This window comes from Periplaneta americana, chromosome 17 (genome assembly GCF_040183065.1).
Source record: "Periplaneta americana isolate PAMFEO1 chromosome 17, P.americana_PAMFEO1_priV1, whole genome shotgun sequence".
Classification (NCBI taxonomy): Eukaryota; Metazoa; Arthropoda; class Insecta; order Blattodea; family Blattidae; genus Periplaneta; species Periplaneta americana.
The window spans coordinates 101,365,559-101,386,698 of NC_091133.1; the positions used below are offsets into that span (position 1 = coordinate 101,365,559).

Here is a 21,140-nt window from a genome sequence, read left to right on the forward strand (position 1 = left end):
TTTTTGTTCACATTTTTTTCTTTCGTATATTTTGAATCAAAGAATTACAAATTTACATGAAAAAGGTTTATATGATGCCTATCTTGTTGGCAACATCCAGGGCATCATAATCACGTGCTAATCTCACATATGCTTTCTTCTTTCCATCAGGCCTGGAATAAAGAAACATTCATTTGTGAATATACACAATAATGCTATTTAAAAAACATATTATAGCTTGATCTCTAGTAATCACAAAATCTCCTTTATTTTATAACAGTAAAATGTAAAAAGAGTGTGAAGATTCTCTTGCTCAGTTGAGAGTAATGCAATTAAATCCACTGCACCCTGCCTACAGAATTCATGTTATTACATGAATTATCGATGGTGTACGGGTAAAGTCATTTTTTTGTGCAAATGGAGTTTTGTTCCCCTGTTGAATACACAAGTTAAAGTCTACAAGTAACAGTGCAAAAAATAAATTAATATTAGCATTTGATGTGTATAAAATTATTTGCAATAAGGGTCCGAAGTTTATTTTCATTTGTCTCAACTCATTTTTAAAACTTACTCATATGACAATGGTGTATGCATGTGAGGACTTGACATTGTTTTCAAGTAATAACAAGAATCCTAAAAAATGCAGTATCAAATTCGTATCATACAATAAAGTGAGCAAATTACATATTTTCACTAGCAAAACTTTTCAAAATGTGTAAGTACACTGTTACCACACGTTTTTCAGTCATAGCATGAGTCCTGGGTAGGATGAGCAGGGGATATCTGAGAAGTCCATGCTGAACTCCTCTTACACTCAAAATATTTGGCTCATTAAAACTTCAGCTTCAAATTTATGCATACTAATATTCATAAAGTACTTTCATCAAATGCTTCCTCTTTCTAAGCATAATTTTCAGTAATGAGCGCATTTCTGCTTAGAATCTCTTGGTAATCAAAGATATGCAGACTTATAGAGAATGCCCTCACAGATAGTCACTAGTCAGGAAATGTTTACAGCAGTGTATTTAATATTAACATCCAAGATCTATTTACGCCCTTACTTAGGTAACATTTATACTGGCAGATGAAAAATACTTTAGAACTGACATTTCTTGTGGGAAGAATGTATGGGTTGCAGTCAAACTGTTTTAGATGTTTTCTGGATAAAGCATGTATTCTCAGTCATGCAGGATTAATGTAAATATAAGCTTTTTCTGTAGTCTGTATTTCAAGAAAGTTCTTTATTCGAAAAAGGGTGTTGATAATAATTATGACTAAAACGAAACATGTACAAATTCAGTGCAGTAACAAAGAGATATTAAATGCAGAGATCACATGAATAATTCTACAATGAATGAATGAATTTAGCCTATAACATCCCTTGAGGGCTAAGGCCTCCCACTGGTAGGTGGGGTAGCTTTACGAGCACACACTTGAACCAGCAAATTCTTCAATCAAAAGTACTACGTTACATACCTGATTAAGGTGTTAACCTTGGCAACATCAATGTCATACAATTTCTTTACTGCAGCTCGTACATGATGTTTATTAGCACGGGTATGTACAATGAATACCAAAGTGTTATTATCTTCTATCTTTTTCATTGCTGCTTCTGTTGTCAAAGGGAATTTGATGATATTGAATGCATCCATGCTGAAAACGAATGTCAGATTATTACAACCTTATCGAAGTTCAGAGTTCATTTACAGGGATATAGCAAGTGATCAGTATTGAATTGTTTCATTAAAATGGTTAGACACAGTTGTAACAAGGTTATGGGGAACAGATGATTTGAAGTATTTTCGAAAATACAAATCATTATTTTGCTGAATGTCATTTCTGTCAATTAAGACATGATACTTCAACATTTCGGTAATTTCCTAGAAAACGGGCAAAATCCAACATGGCTGACGAAAACTACCAAATACGATCTGCCAACTATGAAGTCCAAATGTCACCAAACATTGCAAAATCAAAGATGAAAAATCATATAATCATATTTTAAAGAAGAACAAGCCCTCCAAAAAAATGAAAATATATTTAATTTTTTTCCTTTGATTTTTTGGCGTTTCGTGGCATTCGAACTTCATAGTTGGCAGTACTTTTCTGGCAGTTTTCGTCCGCACTTTACCCCCAAAAATCACTAAAACACAAAACAAAACATAATTTATCACCTTATCAAATAAAATTCAATTCTCATTGACGTCTTCATCGACAACCACTTCACTTCCAGTATAAATGACACAGGCTTTAAGGCAATCTAGACTTAAACCATGCAAGCAACAAAGAAGTAAATCAACACTTTGTCGTACAGTCAACTGTGCATAAATAAACCACTCCTTTACACTGAATGAAATTCTCTTCGAACACTTATTACACCTTAACATGTACAGAAAATCAGTAAATAATTCCTTTAAACCACAGAAAAACAGTTTTCTCCTCAACATTCAACACAATCATTCACCAGCGAAAGAACTAAACCAAAATCGTCACAAAATTTAATAAATGATTTCAGAACACGGATTCCTTCCTTTACCTCTTACTTCAAAATTCCAACCTTGTGCACACAAACTAAATTATTGGCACTGAAAAGTGCCTTTTCGTAAGCATGATGATGTGCATTCGACAAATGCAGACAAATATACAATGTAACATCACTCACGTCAAACAACCAAGAACCACTGACAACCTCATTATCCATTCAATATTAATGAAAATTCTAGAATAAATTACAACTATAAGCAATCAAATCGAAAGCAAATCACGAAAATCATAAAATGACAAACTTTCAATACCTTTAGCCATCAGACATAACATAACACCGCTCACGTCAAACAACCAAGAACAACTGATAACGTCATTATCCATTCAAAATTAACGAAAATTCTAGAACAAATGACAACTATAACCAATCAAATTAAAAGAAAATCACGGCGACACCTTGTACAAAAAACCTAGAACTAACATGTAAAAGTCACTAAAAGATCACTAACATTTAACTCTGAAATAAAAAAGTTGGTAATACTATATTCAACCAAGTGCCCGTCTTCTATGAAATTACCAACATTTCTTGTACAATACTCTCTATTCATTTAATTACTCTCGCAAATGTTGAAATTCGTATATATTCTATACATTTTTTTTATTACCACGAAACTGATCTTTGTTAATTTTAAACTGAAACGAAAATGGAATCAGCACACTTCCTCCTTGCTTCTCTTACTTACAGTAACAGGAAATGAGAATTTTGAACAGAAAAAAAAGAAGCTACTTCCTATGACAGCAATGACCAAAAAATTCAGTGGTTTTAATATGACCATAAAATGGAAGCATGTGGCTTGAAACAACAGGAAGATGCATGCTCAGTGCCCCCAAAACAAAAGATCACGTGAATTTTGCACAACTGTCATAGTATAAAATATTTGTGACATATGAAAGCTAATGGCTTTGATTAAGGTCATGCAGATTAAATATGACAATGGGGTTAGTGTGACACTAGATGCAAAATATTCCTCAAAATGGGGTACAATACTGGGTTATATTTATGCTATTTTAATTACCAATTAATCAATACCTTCTACATCTATAAAAAAAAAATAGCATAGTCATATCACTTTAAAAATCTCAAAACAAATCAACCTTCTCTCAAAACCTGAACTTTCTAGCTGTATTTATAATGGGTGTAGCCTATTAAACTTCACTATGCAACTTTTAGTCGTACATTAATCTCATGTGATTTTTCTTTGCCCATTTTTATTATTCTTACAATAAACCAAAATCTGATTTTATGTAATAATAACTGCCCAAACTCTCAAATGAAATATAAAACAAATGCTTACCGATTCCTTTTTGGAACAGATTTCCTAGGGTATTTTGGGTTCCTTGGAGGCTGGAAAGTTTTAGGTCGGCGGAAGTGGACAGACGTCCTCACCTTCCTAACACGTGTTCCATGTGCTCCTTTGATAACCTACAAATGAAAATAAAGAACTCCATCAGGTTAATTGAAAAAAATGTTCAAATATAATAAAATTGAGCTATATTACATTCAGATATGTGTCAAAAGTGTTTTCACATACTTTTCAAAGAGATTCCCACACATTTATTCATCATTTCTACTATATTAAATTAATAAGTATATCATGTAAGGATGAAATAGGCAGTTAATGCACACACATAAAAAGAAATGGAGAAAGGATACTTTCTGGTAGGTCAACAGATGGTAACACAGCAAAATAGTTTCAAATATGAAATATAAAACTCGCCTTTTTTTGGGCTTTCAGAGCCTTTTGCAATGGGGGCTTAATAACCTTTCCACCCTTTTGCGACTTTGGAGCAACATCTCTCTTAGGTTTCTCAACCTTCTTGACTGCCCCTTTCACTGGAGCCTTTCCTGCAGGTTTCGCACCAGGTTTGGCTGCAGGCTTTGCTGCTGCCTTAGCTGGAGCTTTGGCTGCAGGTTTGCCTGCAGATTTCGCTGAGGAAGGCTTTGCTGCAGGCTTGGCTGCAGGTTTAGCTGCAGCGGGCTTGGGAGCAGGCTTCTTGGATGCTCCTGTTGCTGCCGCTGCTGCTTTAGGTGCAGTTGCAGGCCTAGCTGCTGCTGCAGGCTTTGCAGCCTTTGCAGTAGATGATGTTGATGCCGATGCAGCTGGGGCAGTTGCTGGCTTCTTTTCTGTTTTTTTCTCGGGTTTCTTCTCAGTTTTCTTTTCGGCAGGTTTGCCTATAAACATTAAAATACAGTAGTAATATATTTATAGCTTTTCTCTACCACAGTGGTATTTCATTTATAGTACTTTAGTAGCGATATCAACTTACCTACTCCTTTAACTAACCTACTCTAACCTTGCCAAAGTCCTCATTCTCCTGTCAGTTACTCCCTCATCTAACCTTGTCAAATTCCTCGGCCTCATGTCATTCAGCTATCCCCTCATCTAACGCAACCTTCAACTCGCATTTATTTAACGAAATATACACTGGCGGAGGGTAAAACATAATGCAACATAATCCTCATGATCAGACACTACCAGTAATTGTGCCAAATATGGTAAACCCATAGTGCCGTTAACATAAATAATTGCGTACTATACACGGGATAAATTTCAGAACACGGATAGGCCTATCATCCTTTTCTCGTACTCCAAAATTCTAACCTTATGTACACAAAAATTGTCACTGAAGCATGATGATGTGCATTCGACAGATGCAGATCCCCAAATCTGCTCTTTTTAGTATTTTAAGATAATTGTTGTCAGTGAGGCATCCGTATACTGAAATTTTTCCAGGTATACAGGTACCTCACTGGCAATTATAAAGAAGGGCAGATTTGTCTGTGTTTGTCGAATGCGCATCATCATGCTTACGAAAAGGCACTTTTCAGTGCCAATAATTTTTGTGTGTACAAGGTTGAAATTTTGGAGTAAGATGGAAAGGAAGGTATCCACAAAAAATCCCTTATGAATTCAAAGATTTTGGTCAATGTTACTTATGTCCCGCTCACTATAGAGACATAGGCCAATTTTACACATATTTAGTATAACTTGGTGCTTCTTTGACAGGTTAGGTTTGGTTAGTTTAGGTTTTTGTTATAGCCTACCTTGCATATACGATTATAGCGCAACATTGGCAGTGATAAAAGTGAAATATTCGTTCAGTGGGCGTTGGATACTCTACATTCACCAAGATTTTTTACTTCCGAAATCACCGGAACTATGTCAGCGCTAGTTTCTTCCAAAATTTATTTCCAGTTTTCAGACGTGTAGGCTTAATGGAGCGAATTATTTATGAATTTTTATGATCAGTTGATAGTCAATGCTAATACTCCTGGGACTACTTTACAGGATTCGGGTTCTGCACTGCCATTTGGTTTATAACCAAAATTTAAAACATAAATTGCATTACAGTATTAAACACGGCGCAATAACCCGTTAACAGATTTTTTTAGTTCCACGTTAATTTACCAAAAAGAGGAAAGTAACAATTTTGGAAAACCTACATCTACTGTAGCCTAAGTATACTACTTAAGTACGTACTTGCAAAAAGAGCCACGTGTTTACGGCATGGCCTTCATTACTTATCCAATTACAATTAATCTCGTGCACAAACACTACTCATTTACAAAATACGGGAGAATTACATATCAAAATTTATCTAACCTGAAAATGCTAAAATTAAGCCTTTTTCGATAAAAGAAAATTGTGGTTAACGCAAAGCAGCAGCATGCACACTCCTCGTGGCAATGAATCATAAATCTGCTTAGAATTAGTTTTAAGTTAACTATTAAACACGCTGTATATGCTAAGAAGATATTTAAATAACTACTATATAGTACAGTATAATGAATTTTTATCGAACATGAACAGAGTAATTTATTACAAACCTGATTTCTCCGTCGGCTTCGGCTTCGGAGCCATCTTGAAATGTAGAGAAGTAACGGCAACAAATCTCGGAATATGGAGCGTCAAGAATTGTGATGTTGTCAATAATTATTATAAGTTAACTAGTAGTATTAAATTTCAAGTCATTCAAATATATAATAACCTTCAGTAAATTATATTTGTATTTTATATAATATATTTTTTACTTTAATTACGTATAAGAAATTGACTAAAATTAATTTTCTCAATGGTGAAGTTCCTCATGAATCCAAGGAGGAAGAATTAATGAAGTTTACTTTATGGATGATGATCGTAGAGGGAAGCACGCAGACCATGTAAACAAGAAAAATATTTGTTTTGTGGTGTAATGGTTTGAAGTTTGGCGCAAGATGAAGCTTTAATTTGTTAGTTTTTGCAATATTTCATAATATGCCTTGAGGTATACAATGCACATTTACTTTACTCTGAAATAAAGTTCAAGGATGATATTTCATATGTAATTTCATATAAAACTATATACTTTCCAAAGAAGCCCTTTAATAATTAGTAACATAAACAATAGTTATTTTTTTATAATTTGCAATAAGTCTTTTATAGGAAATAAAAAAGAAAATTATTTTATAGATAAGTTGTCAAGTTTTTTTCTTCTCAGAGTTCTGTCCCAGGTGCATAATAATTGTTCGTAATTCATTCCTGTTTAATGCGGAAAAAAATACAGAACAATGAGTTTTGCATGCTATATGAAGTATCTATTATAGCTACGGATACTTTACTAAACATTTACATATTTAAGTTTACAATTTTTTATCATCTGACAATTTTTTTCCTTTTTAATAATTAATTCTGTGATTCAGATCAATGCTAGAATCTCGCTCAGCCATCTACAAGATGTTGAAGGACAAAGCTCATAAAGATAGACAAATAAATACATTTCCAAGACCATACCGTTCCGTTGCGACACCATATAAACAACTAGACTTCAGTCGAGTTGTTAGAGAAGCTTGTTCCTCAAGTAGACCTGTCATGTCAGGACTGAAGATATCCAAGGCTATTTTCTTGGGAGATGTTGCAGTTGGAAAAACATGTCTAGTCAACAGGTGATTTTTGAAATACGGTATTTCTCCAAAAGAAGTACACCAAAGGAAGCAAATCTCCCTTCCCTTCTACGAATTACCAACATAATATGCGAGAAATCCAGGACAAATTGCAGGGAAATTGTCCGTTTCTCTAGTATTGCATATTGGACCTCTCAAGGGTCATGGTGGTAACAAGTAGGAAGTGAACGCAGATGTGTCTCCTTAGGTGTAGGCTTAGTTCTTCTGGGGAAGTTAGTATAATTGTTTGCTAACTTAATTTCTATCAAGGAAATAAATTAATTTCCTCTACTTCAGTATCTTGTTCAGAATAATTGTATTTGAAATTTAAACCATCAATGTACATATAAATAAGTTTATTGAAATAATAATTACAATTTAGAGAATGTGTTCTCTTTGATGTAGCCTATGTGTATTATAGGCATCCAACAAGGAAAACTCAGTGCACAGAAACCAGTGGGCATGACTGTCTCGCGCAAATGATGTATGCTCCCGTTCCCAGCATGCTCTCACGCCTACTGCAGGGGAGTAAGAGGGGTATAGCATGTGCGCTGCGAGGAGTCCGAGCTGAGTTTTGCTTGTAGGATCCCTATAATGATAAATGTATTTTCATTATTCACAGTGTGATGAACTACTTTTGGAACAGTAAAATATTTTGTTACATTTTCTTAGTTTTTTCTACAATACATAAAAAAACTATGGGCCTAAGTTTCGAAAAGTAGAAAAATTTGCTTTTGTTACAGATTCTGTCATCAGGTGTTTGATAGCAACTACAAAGCAACAATAGGAGTGGATTTTGAGGTCGAGAGGTTTGATATACTTCAGGTGCCTTTCAACTTACAAATGTAAGAAGTTGAAATGTTCTTATTTTTAAATATACGGATAATTTCTTATGACAAAGTACTAGGCCTAAATAAGACGACAGTGTGAAAATGCTCACACATTCTCAGTGTACATTTTTGACAGAAAGTAATATGAGTGTAATTTTTTCTGTAAATACACACATACACACATACATACATACATACATACATACATACATACATACATACATAGAATTCCTGTGCAGACCGGTCCCACTCCAGTCTCTACCTAACAAAATCTGTTGAATGGCAGCGAATGATCATATGTTGGCATAAAGACAGGTCCATACACGCTTCCCTACACAGACCTGTCCCACTCCATACTCCACCATACAGTTTCATATAAGCTGACAGAATATGACTACCTGGGACTGATCTACATAGGAACACTCGTGTATACATTAATTGTCGGTAGCAGATTAATTTACTTACAATGCGAAAAATACTATATTATAAATTCTGCATGTTATGTGAATTATATTTGATACCGGAATTTATAATGGAACAACTGATTCAGAAAAAAATGGGAATTCAATTTTCCAACTTACATATGCCCAGCTAATATCTGTTGATTATATAAAAGCATTCAACAATGTACTTGGGAATAAATTATGGCAAATTCTCATTACGAAAGGAACTTTTCTTATACATCTAATAAAACTGATAAAGAGCTTATATATAAAAATAATAAAATTACAATTGACTTCGGCAATGAAGGGAATAACAAGAGTGAAAGAATAAATATGAGTTAAACAAGGTTGCTCCTTATCACCAGCGCTTTTAGTGCATGTTCTGTATTTACGAGACCACAAATGAATAGTTGAATCTTAGTTTTGAAGATATAAAAATAAACGACAGAAGTTAAGAACACTGTTGTTTGCAGTCGTTCAAGTAATCCTAAGCAACTCAGAGGATGGGCTACCAAAAGTTAAAACATGAATATATTGCAATAAGTAATGAGTAAAAAATATAATCTGACAATTTCAGACGTAAAGTTGGAAAATATGGCATTTTGTAGAATAAATCTGACGAGATGTAAAATAGTAAAATTAATTTAAAAAAATTAATTGAACAAATGTCAAGTTTCAACTCTTTGAGATATAAATCATAGCATCTACCGCAATAGGCCTGCCACCTATCCTTGGAAGCATATCTCCTGTTGTTCATTTATACTGTGAGTAAATTTCATATCTTTTAATAAATATTTTCTGGGAAAGAAAATTGAGGAATTGCTTTCTGAGAAGCCCACATAAACGTATAACTGAATGCAAACAAGGTCTATTTGTGCAAATATTACTGCCAATAAATGAGAATTGCGAGAGTGAAACTTACGTAATGCATTTTTAATTATTACAGTTGGGACACAGCAGGACAAGAGAGATTTAAATGCATTGCTTCGTCTTATTACAGAGGTGCTCATGGTAAGACATTTTATAAAGCTGAGTGTTTTGTATTTTATTTATTTATTGAAACAGAATTTCCATTTATATAAACACTATGACGTCTATAAATAAAATGAGGGGGTCCGGGCAAGAAAGTGCCAAGCCACATTTTTACACTTTTGAGATAATGCAAGTTGAATGTTTGATCAAATCCTCAAATCACAGAAAAAGTTAAATTTTGATTCTATAGATATAATTAATTTCCCTGATACATTTTTAATGAAGATATGAAATATATTATACACATTTTTTATTATTTTATATTACAAATTTATATTTTAATGTATAATGTATACTGTTCTGTGGCTTGACACTGTCTTGGTCAAAAGAATTACTAATTATTTAGTGTGAAGTTTTATTGACATTAGTTAATGTTATATTTTCAACTATTATTTACCATTTTTAAGACAAACAAACTTGATATTAATTTCGTTACTTCTCAAAAGACAAACAGTAACCTAAAATATAGGGTATTTCAAAAGTCAGTTCAAATATTAAACCCCTATAAATATTATAATATTTGAGATAGGGAAAAAACAAAAACATCACAGTGCTGGGCAAATAACAGGGTTTACAAAACATTCATCATTAGATTCATTAGAAAACTTAAGCTTCCTCCTATTTACCATTCTCTCCAAACTATCTTTGTTGCTTGACATTGTCTTGCAGTTATAGAAGATGCATGAAGTATTAGGGTAAGAACATACAACGGATAATAGAGCCATCTGTTAGGTTTTCTGCAGAAACTCTTGACACCATAATTTTAAATGTATTATTTCCCATGAGATGGCGTGATTAGTTCAATTTGGCCAAAAATGTGGCTTGGCACTTTCTTACTGGGACCCCCTCAAATACAGAATTCCATCATGTCATGAATTACAGCAGACTTAATTTTTGTAATTAGGTGTTAGAAAAAGTAAATAATCAAGAACTCGATCCCCGATGGATTTTTTTATGATTAGGCTTAATTTCATCTGGATGGCCATGTGGTATCATAGAATGACAGGTATTGATCATCAGAGAACAGATATTGTGCATGAAGCTCCATTATAAATTTTAACAAGTTAAGTTGCGCGAGCGCGCTTGCCATCTCAGCGGCAGAAGCGGGGCCTCCCATTGGGCACGCGGCTGGCCATTCATCGTGGGCATGATGGTGAAGACGCACTGTAGTAATAGTTATTAATAGTAAAATGTAGTTAAGGGTCGTTTCCTGGAAAACAGAAATGTAACAGGACCACTATTGATGAATGATACACAAATTGTACATAATTTTGATGACAAGAAATATACGTAAAATAATGTATGAAGATTCTGAAATCAGTGGTATTCTTTCTTACAGTGGTTGTGATAGTGTTTGATCTCACAAGTCTCATGTCGCTGTCACATTGTCCACAATGGTTAGAAGAAGCTCTCAATGCAAACTCTGGCTCTCCACATATATTTCTGGTTGGAACAAAGAGAGATCTTATGGTATATTGACTTCACTTTTGTCTTTTAGTTTAAGTGTAGTTAGTGAAATTATAAAGAGTTGAAAAATTCTTTGTCTTGAGCTGTAAACGCAAATTTAAATTTGTATAAATTATGATGCAGCTAATTGTAACTGTGCAGAAAATGTTTGCATGTTAGTCTAAATTTGTTTGGTGTCGTTTGAAATTACTTTATTAATGAAAAGAAATCATTTTCATATCAGTATATTAACGACCACTGCCACTATCATTATAACTACAGCTGTTACCACGTAGATGGTAATACGAAATTTTTCCACACTTCAAAGTAAATCAGATGAAAGAAAGAAAAGGTCCACTGCTATGGAGTAACAGCACGTCTGACTATGAAACTAGCAGGTCCGGGTTCAAATCCTGGCTGGGGCAAGTTTACTGGTTGAGGTTTTTTCCGGAGTTTTCCCTCAACCCATTAAGAGCAAATACTGGGTAACTTTCGAGTTGGACCCTGGACTCATCTCTCTGGCATTATTATCTTCATCTCATTCAGACGCTAGATAACCATAGCAGTTGATAAAAAGTATTATAAAATAACCAGCTAAAAATAATAGAGGTTGGTGATATTATAGAACGCCAAATAAGATGCTTAATTCGTGAATTTTACACTGTTAGGAAGACCATCCCTACTATTGGTAACCGACAGAGAAAGAAGTCAACAGCAGGTATGTCATAATCATCATAGGCACAACCCAAGACAAGATTAAGAAATAACTGGAGATTCATAAAATAAAATCATGTGTTGTGTCACACTCACAGGAACGGATTAATGATCAAGTCAATATAGGCCTAATGTATTCGTTACTAAAGTCCAGCCAATCACATTGCAGGTTGGCTACATTTAAACGTGTGCATCTTGTGATTTGCTCCTGATGACGTTATGCACTTACTAAGGCTCGATAAATACTTAATATAATCGTGTGTGGATAAGCTTCAGGGCTTCTACCGCGTTGTCTTGGTGTTATTGGCTGACGTTTCGACCGCTGTGTTGTGGCCATCTTCAGAGCAGAGCAGCATCCAACAACTGCTCTGAAGATGGCCACAACACAGCGGTCGAAACGTCAGCCAGTAACTCCAAGGCAACGCGGTAGAAGCCCTGAAGCTTATCCACACACCATGTTCACCAGCCGCGGAAGCCTACGCGAACATTTAACTTAATATAATTGCCCGTCATTTTGGCTCTTTCGTTGGCATTTATGGAAAGCACACGAGAACGTTATTTGCCACTCAATTATTTGCTCAGTTACAGTGTGTTTGATTTATTCTCATAGGAGCTACGATATGATAATGTTTAAAGGTGCGGCAAATAGATTCCTTGTCTAGTAACTCGGCAACAAAAGAACAAAAATGGTGAATGATATTACGTACCTAGACTTTATAGAGCCTTCACTTCCTAAGGTGTAAGCAAAGAGGAGGAGTCATGCCGGGAATAACAGCTTCGCGACTATAATGAGGAATCAGCATGGAAATAAATTTATAATGTAATGTGAATAAACTCCATCATAAATGATTAGTTTATATGACATTCTTTCTATATAAAACATAATACTAAACGTTATTTCCAACAAAGAATTACACAGTCCATCTCTGATACATATCCACACAAGTGTGGCATATGTGCTAGAAGTGTCGCGCAGTGGCATATTACCATGTACCTAGTACAGCTACAGTATATCTTCTCAGATTGTGTCCTTCCAGCCCATTCCATACTTGATGGAATTACAGTAGAACTTGTTTATAGCGACCTCGTTTTGTGCGACACCTCGCCTATAACGTCAAATATTCTGTGGTCCCAACTAATTCCCCATAAGACATGTGCTTTTCTACCTTGCTTAATATGACAAACGTATATGCATCTACCTCGCATATAACGTCATTTTCAACCTCAGTTTGGAATACGATTTTCTAAGAACCAAAGTATATTTATTTATATTATATTTATTGTTGAAATCTGGTAACCTGGCATATTCTTTACTGTCCCTTTCTGTCATAGATCTCTGGAATGCAGGAAGATTCCCCACCCCATTGTAATCCGCCCAAATTCATGCGGTATTAAAATTAAGGATACCTGCGTGCTGTCAGTTTTGACAGGAAGTTTCCACTAAGTGCACGCATTTTAACGTAGTATGGCCACTAAAAGAAAAGTTTTAACGTTGGAAGAAAGGCTAAAGTGATTCATAAAATTGAGAATGGAATTAAAAAAGCTTATGTGTGACGTGAGTTTGGCCTAGTTAATTCTATAGTCCAAACGATTTGGAAGAAAGAGCAAGGATAAAATTGTTGCTGCATTTGGAAAGAATGGATCGAAGCTAGGGGAGGCAGCAGTGAAACTGTAACTGAAATAATGAACATATTCGTAGAATGTAAGTTAGAAAGAGTGTATTGGGCAAGTAGGAGACAACGGAGTAAAATGACTGATTACTTGACTCCTAAGTAAGGAAGTTTGGTAAGTAAGCCTACTGAACAAGATGTTTAAATACAGAACACTGTACTTATAATTGTACATGTATTTTATTATGTTCATGGTAGGCTTAAAAGTGAATACATAAATCTAAAATAAGCCTAATTAAGTTTATTATTTTTCATTTTTCACCTCACTAGACTGATAATATGAATCTCAGTTACTACAACACTCATTTATACGAGGCGTGTTCTTAAAGTAAGTTCCGTTTTCAATTATAGCCGTCACATCGCTGCAATTGTTATTTTGCGCATGCGTGTTTTCTTCTTCAATCTTCAGGCAAGCTGTGCATACAGTTTCAGACCTTCAGTCTGTGTGTGTGGTTAGTTGTGATCAGTTGAAATGTTTAAAGTGATCGAGCACCCCGCCGACTGTGATATGCGGTCTGTTATCAGTTTCTTGAATGAAAGAAACATCAAACCAGCTGACATTCATCGTCAACTTTGTGAGGTGCATGGTGATGATGCCATTAGTGATGGAATGGTCAGGAGATGGGTTAGGAAGTTCAAAGAGGGCCGCGTCTCTGTGCATGACGAGCAGCATGCCGGTCGGCCATCTTTGGTCAATGACAATTTGGTGCATGCTGTCGATGAAAAAAATCATGAGGACAGGAACAAATTGACCATCCCCCTACAGCCCGGATTTGGCTTCGAGTGACTTTCATCTCTTCCTGCACCTCAAGAAGTTCCTTGGTCGTCAACGTTTTGATGGCGACGACACCCAAAATCTCATCTCAAAATTTGGCTGAGAACAAATTGACCATCCCCTCTACAGCCCGGATTTAGCTCCAAGTGACTTTCATCTCTTCCTGCACCTCAAGAAGTTCCTCTGTGGTCAACGTTTTGATGACGACGACACCCAAAATCTCATCTCGAAATTTGGCTGGGAACAAATTGACCATCCCCCCTACAGCTCGGATTTGGCTCCGTGTGACTTTCATCTCTTCCTGCACCTCAAGAAGTTCCTCTGTGGTAAACGTTTTGATGGCGACGATAAAGTGAAAACAGCAGTGTGGAAACGGTTCACATTGCAGGTGGGCGAATTCTACAATGAGGGGATAGAAAGACTTGTGCCACGACTCGATAAATGCCTCAATAATGGTGGAGATTATGTTGAGAAGTAATTGAATTGTGGGGAATACAATGCAACAAAAATGGTTTGTAAATATCTTCCCATTTACTTACTACACCCTTTTGGAACTTACTTTAAGAACACGCCTCGTAACAACACAATTTTTAAGGTCCCTTAGATGTCGTTATATCTAAGTTCTACTATATGTACAAATACCTAAAACAGAGAACTTCCAAGTTATATGCTCAGTTTGCGCCAAACTATAGCTTACAGCAACAAACAGAACAGAATTTGCCTCTTGAAACTGAAGACGTGTCTGCTTGATTGATAGGTGTTTATATTACATTTAAACCACAGTGAATGTGTGTTGTGTTGTTTAGATGAAAACGACGTTCTCTGAAGTGGAGGATCATGCCATGAAACTAGCAGATCGCATGGGAGCAGAGTTCTGGGCAGTGTCATCACGTACCGGCGATGGTGTGTCTGAGCTGTTCTGCAGAATTGCTGCTCTTGCTTTTGATAGTTCTGTCAGTCGAGAAAAAGAGGCTCGTAGTAATGCTGTAACTGTGGGCTCGGACTTAGTCAGTAAGTAAAGTTTGCATTCTGTCCCTGGGTAAGAAGATTCACTTAAGATGCTCGGAGATAGATCCAGTGCAGATATCCTGTAGACCACTGGTTCCCCAAAGTATGGGTTGCGACCCCCTAGGGGATCGTGTAAAGAGTTGAGGTGGGTCACAGGATGATTTATAAAATAAACCAAAAAATGTCTTGTGACATACTGAACATTTAGATTGTATTTGAAAACGTAAACATAAATAATGTTGAACATGTAAAACAAAAAAATGTTTCAGTAGTTATAAAGTAAGAAATAATTACTGTGGTAAATGTGCCTGTTTTTGAAAAACTAGCTTCTCAAATCTGAATTCTATATTCGATACACACACTGATATAATTTTTAATTTCAAGGAAATTTCTCACTTTTGTTTTGATAGCAATCCTAGATTAGAAACTTACTTTGCATAAATATGAGTTTCATTCATTCATTCATTCATTCATTCATTCATAGTGTTATGCCCAAGGGCAGATCTTTTTACTGCAAACCCAACATTCTCCAGTCTTTCCTATTTTCTGCCTTCCTCTTTGTCTCTTCATATGATTCATATATCTTAATGACGTCTATCATCTGATATCTTCTTCTGCCCTGAATTCTTCTCTCATTCACCATTCGTTGCAGTGTATCCTTCAGGAGGCAGTTTCTTCTCAACCAGTGACCCAGCCAATTCCTTTTTCTCTTTCTGGTCAGTTTCAGCATTATTCTTTCTTCATCCACTATTTCCAATACAGTTTTGTTTCTTATTCTGTCTATTCACTTCACACGCTCCATCCATCTCCATAACCACATTTCAAATGTTTCTAGTCGCTTCTCTTTACTTCGTCGTGATGTCCATATTTCTGCCCCATACAATGCTACACTCCACACAAAGCACTTCACTAGTCTCTTCCTTCGTTCTTTCTCCAGAGGCCCGCAGAAGATGCTCCTTTTTCTGTTAAAAGCTCCTTTGCCATTGCTTTCTCCTTTTGACTTCCTGGCAGCAGCTCATGTTACTGCTTATAGTACACCTCAAGTATTTGAAACTATCAACTTGCTCTACTGCTTCATGTAGAATTCTCAGGTTTACCTTCTTTACTTTTCTTCCTATGACCATGGTCTTTGTCTTTTGGCATTTATCTTCATTCCATACTGCTCACAATTGTCATTTAGCTCCAGTAACATATCCCTTAGTATCATCTCCTCTTCTGCTAATAGCGCCATATCAACAGCAAATCTTATACATTTTTTCCTTCATCCTCCTACTATCACTCCTCCCATGTTATGAAAACAGAATATGAGTTTGCAAATGCTATAAAAAATGTAAGAGCTTCTTTTGCAAGCTCGAGGTGTTTTTGCATACTTTTGATCCAAAACAGTCTGCGCTGTGCAAAAGAAAATAGAGTTTCAAAATTCCATCAGAAGGTACATATTTCAGAGAGTTTTTCCTCAATTGTTTTTTTTTGGAATTTCAGCCAGTTGAACTGAGCTGTCTAAAATCAGATTCAGTATATTCATTTGTGACTGTCGTAATTGTTGCCACACCATGAAAAATTTTGGGAAGCAGTGCTGTAGACTAAGTAAGCTGTGAACAGTTTCTCTGAATACTTTGGTTTTCCTGGCATTTCGTAACTGCTTCAATATCATCAACATCATCATATTATGTCATTGATTATATATAGGAAGCTGTTGTAATTGAAAAAGAATATTGCATACAAATTTACCAATATCAGTTCTGTTTGCATGTTACTTGAGTTTTTTTATCTATGTAAATTTGCTTCAGACCAGTGTCTCTCCTTACAAAAACTATCTATTTTGAACTCATTCTCAAAATGATTATAAAAATAATTTGAAGCCATTGGAAACATTGATTAATAAACAAATCATAGAGTCTCAATAAGTTATCTTATACCATTTTTCTTTCAGCATTAAACCGGACACCAAAGACACCAATAAAACCCAAACAAAAGTGTAGTGGAAGTTGCAGTACCTGACGAATCTACATATGCAAGGATATACATTTATATTTATACAATGAAGTTAAATCACTAATTTTTGTTCTACAGTTCAGTTTAATTATTTTTATGCATAAATGAAATGAGGGTAATTCAGAATGTAGTACCTATGAAAACTGTTCCGTAAGTGGTATTTATTTCTTTATTGAATGGTTATTATTACAGTACTTCGTGCATAATAGTCTCTGTGTTGTATTTTTTACAAGATCTGCTTGGAAAGTATCCAGCCATTTAATATTAAAAAAAAAAAAAACCTTATAATTTTCAAGACAGTTTGCAAATGCTCCTTTGGGATTGCCTTCAGTTGTCTCGTGTTCTCTTTAATCTCGCCTTTGATCTGGAATCCTTTTCAACTGTGATTTTAGCTCTAGAAAAAGCCAGAAATCACAGACGTCCAAATCTCGACTATATGGTGATTGGCAAACCTGAATGGTGCTCCCCCCCCATGCCAAGATCCTTTGTCAAAATATTTGAAATAGTAATCTGTGGAATTCCTTGTTTGTTCAATTCTCGCACTGTCAATTGCCAATTTTCATTGCTTACAGCCTATATATGTATGACATATCGGTTTACAAGCAAAACACATCAAGTCAAAAATATTACTTCTGAGAAAAAGGCATTTGAAAGCTCTTCCCAAAATTGAATCCTCAAAATATTATATTTAGTAAGTTGTTTCTCTTTATGTGTATTTCATTTCCAATTCAAAATTTATAGGCCTACACATACATTCTGTACATTATATATGCCTTTTTCTCAAAAGTAATCTTTTTGACTTAATGTGTTTTGCTTGTAAACCAACAATATCTGGGTATTCTGCTTGTTGAAGGGAGATGGATCACTTTCAACAGATTCCCGATCAATTTTGAAACATCAGCATCATCAAAGTTTCATTTGATCTTCAATCATTGAATCATCCCCGAAAATCCCCTTAATCATTTTAATAGTTTTTATAGACAAATGTCCAAGTTAGAAGTAAAACTTGATACAGATTTGCTGATGTACTGGCTTGGTCTTTATGAATGTGATAGTTATACAATACACAGATTTACTACAAATGGGTAAGTACCCGGTGGCAGTTGTAACTAATTATTTGGTACATAATACAGAGGGATCCATTTATAATAATTATTTGAGAGTGCAAGATTCTGGATGTTTGCTATGTAACATCAAATGCATGTTTATTGAGTTTTATTCTGAAAATAAGTTTTCACTAGACTTTTTTTTATGTCATGCAGCAAATATACAGCCCACAGACAACGTCAAAATACAAATATATAATAGATGGGCTACAATCATATGGATAGATATTGAAATAAAATTAAAATAAATATACAATTACCAGACAGTTAGAAAGTGTTAAAAGAAATGGTATATGATCAGGTTAAAATGTATAAATGTGCCATTTACATAAGGTCAAAACAATAGAATCTATGACTATTATGACTATGCTGAACTATCACATTAGACAAATACTACTGTGGGGTCACGCGCTGTTTCACTTTAAAGGTCCCATTCTGTGCAGAAGATGATGATGTTAAGTGCCAGTAACTTATTGCATCAGTGTACATTTTACCTCTGTCAAATTCTAAATGGATCTCTGTATAGGTACTGTTACCAAATGTAAATCAAAATTTTCACTTTAATATACAATTTGGTGAAAAAAAAGTCTGAAACTAATGTAAACATAAAATTATAGATATTTTTTTTTCTTTCTCTTTAATTAAAAGTCGAGCTGAAATCACATGTGTACTCTTAAATACATTTTATATCAATTCAGAAGAATTGCTATTGTACAACTTGTTTTGTTTTCAGTCTGGAACATTGAGTGAAAGTGAAATGCCATTGTTTGATGTGAAATAATTAATTACACTAGCAGTGAGAAAGTTTTTCTATTTTTGAAAACTTTTCATACTTACAACTGACAGTAATAAAGAACTAGTCTTTTTATATTATAACCACATTTATACAATATTTTATACACAGTTTACTGTATTATTTTTAAAGGAATTGTTTTCCATACTACTCCATTAAGTGTGCTTAGTAGCTGGGAGTACTGCTTGATACTTTTGAGAGCGTTAAATTTAATTTAAAAAATGCTGTTATATAATAAGAATTTGTGCTCTCTGTGAAATTGTATTCGTAAATATGCAGATGAATCTAATGTTATAATATTTCCAAAATAATTTTTTGTGCTTGTTTTGAATAATTACTCATATATACGCATATCTTTTGACTGAAACGTCTGCATTCGAAGTATGACGGAGAAGAAAATGTAGCATTTTGACATGAAAAGTTTACTCTAATGTCATTCATGGTACCATGGAAATGGAGCTTCATGCCTTCTGATTTTCCATACAATACCTCTCGCTCCATTCTCTGTTTAATATGTCTCAAGGTTTTCCACACAATAATCTACAAATATTGGGTATGTGGGTTATGTATATACATCAGTATCAAATAAAATACACTACATTGTTAAAAAAAAAGTATATATTGTATTTTATTTCTTTAATTCGAATATAGACGTTTCGGGCAATCATTGGAATTTCATTAAATCCCCTGTCATTTTTTTATTTCAATGCATTACGAGAAGACTGACAATCATTCTCAAACAAAAATATGTCGTAAAAATGGCACGTATATTCTCATAATTTTACGCATTTTGTATAATTTTAGTTCTTTATCATGCTACATTGATATTGCAGTTTGTAGTTTATTCTCTATATCAGGGGTCGTCAGCACAGAGCACGCTGGGGCTAGTCTCTCTTACCCGTGGAAAACGCAGTGCACTAGGGTGCACTCCATAGCTGCTAGCGGGTATGCTCTCTATCTCTCCCTGTTGCACGACAGTGCACACGGGACAGCACCGCATACCCGAGTGCTGACAACCACTGCTCTATAGCTATCATTCAAGAAATATATTTAAGACCCAATCACAATGAAAATTAAACATACTGTAAGCGTTCACTTAAAAATGTAAAATTACCATAAAATCAAAAAGTCATGAGATCAGTATCATTATGATGTTGATCATTGCATGAATGAATTTCGGCCAATTGGTCACAATTCCAGCAGTTTCATCGATAAAATCTTTGCAGGATTGTTAACAGATAAATTCGATATCTTCTTGTTTATGTGACAAAATAATACAATACATGTTTTTAAAAACGGACATGATTTAAAAAAATAATAAAATACTAAGTGCGAAACTCTGATATTCGAAAATATAAAAAATTATTAAATCAGAAAAATCGTTTGATCTTTGGTTAGGATTAACATATAAATCTATGATGATGTGAACGTAAAAAATGTCGGCTCCTGTTTAAAATTGAACACAGAGTAGGAGACATTGCAGGCATTTTTCTTTCTTGGGGAGGGGGGGGGAGTTACTCTCGTTTTCCTTTTTTATTCCACCAAGCCACTCCACCTGCCCTTCATTTCATCTATCATCTGCAATAGTTAAAAATAGGCTAGGGTGAAGTTTTGTGGGTAGTACAAGTTTCTGATGCTAATATAGGCTCAGGACCAGAGCCAGAGCTAAAAGTTAACTGCTCCACTTCCATTAAATTTTATTATTCGAATTAAATTTCACGACCACTTTTCAAACTACAGCTTTCTTTTTAAGTAACAATAAAGATAGTAACACACGAAAATGAATATTACTACTGTATTATGGGAACCACATTTAAATTTTTGGACTTACATTTAAAGTAAAAAAGCGCATATTTCACCAGAAAATGCACTACCTTTCTACAC

General features: G+C 34.8%; 2 protein-coding genes across 2 annotated transcripts; one reads left to right on the forward strand and one right to left on the reverse strand.

Annotated features, from left to right (window-relative positions):
- Positions 1-6,666, reverse strand: RpL23A (ribosomal protein L23A). The gene is made up of 5 exons (XM_069816220.1): positions 6,353-6,666; positions 4,242-4,696; positions 3,819-3,946; positions 1,456-1,632; positions 1-152 (listed from the first exon to the last, which is right to left on the reverse strand). The coding sequence occupies exons 1-5, from the start codon at positions 6,384-6,386 to the stop codon at positions 68-70; spliced, it is 879 nt and encodes a 292-aa protein (XP_069672321.1). The 5' UTR covers positions 6,387-6,666; the 3' UTR covers positions 1-67.
- On the forward strand, positions 6,655-19,482 carry RabX5 (RAS oncogene family member RabX5). Its single transcript, XM_069816221.1, has 7 exons — positions 6,655-6,789; positions 7,205-7,447; positions 8,188-8,289; positions 9,664-9,728; positions 11,089-11,219; positions 15,161-15,365; positions 17,296-19,482. The coding sequence occupies exons 2-7, from the start codon at positions 7,209-7,211 to the stop codon at positions 17,361-17,363; spliced, it is 810 nt and encodes a 269-aa protein (XP_069672322.1). The 5' UTR covers positions 6,655-6,789; positions 7,205-7,208; the 3' UTR covers positions 17,364-19,482.
- The last annotated feature ends 1,658 nt before the right edge of the window (positions 19,483-21,140 follow it).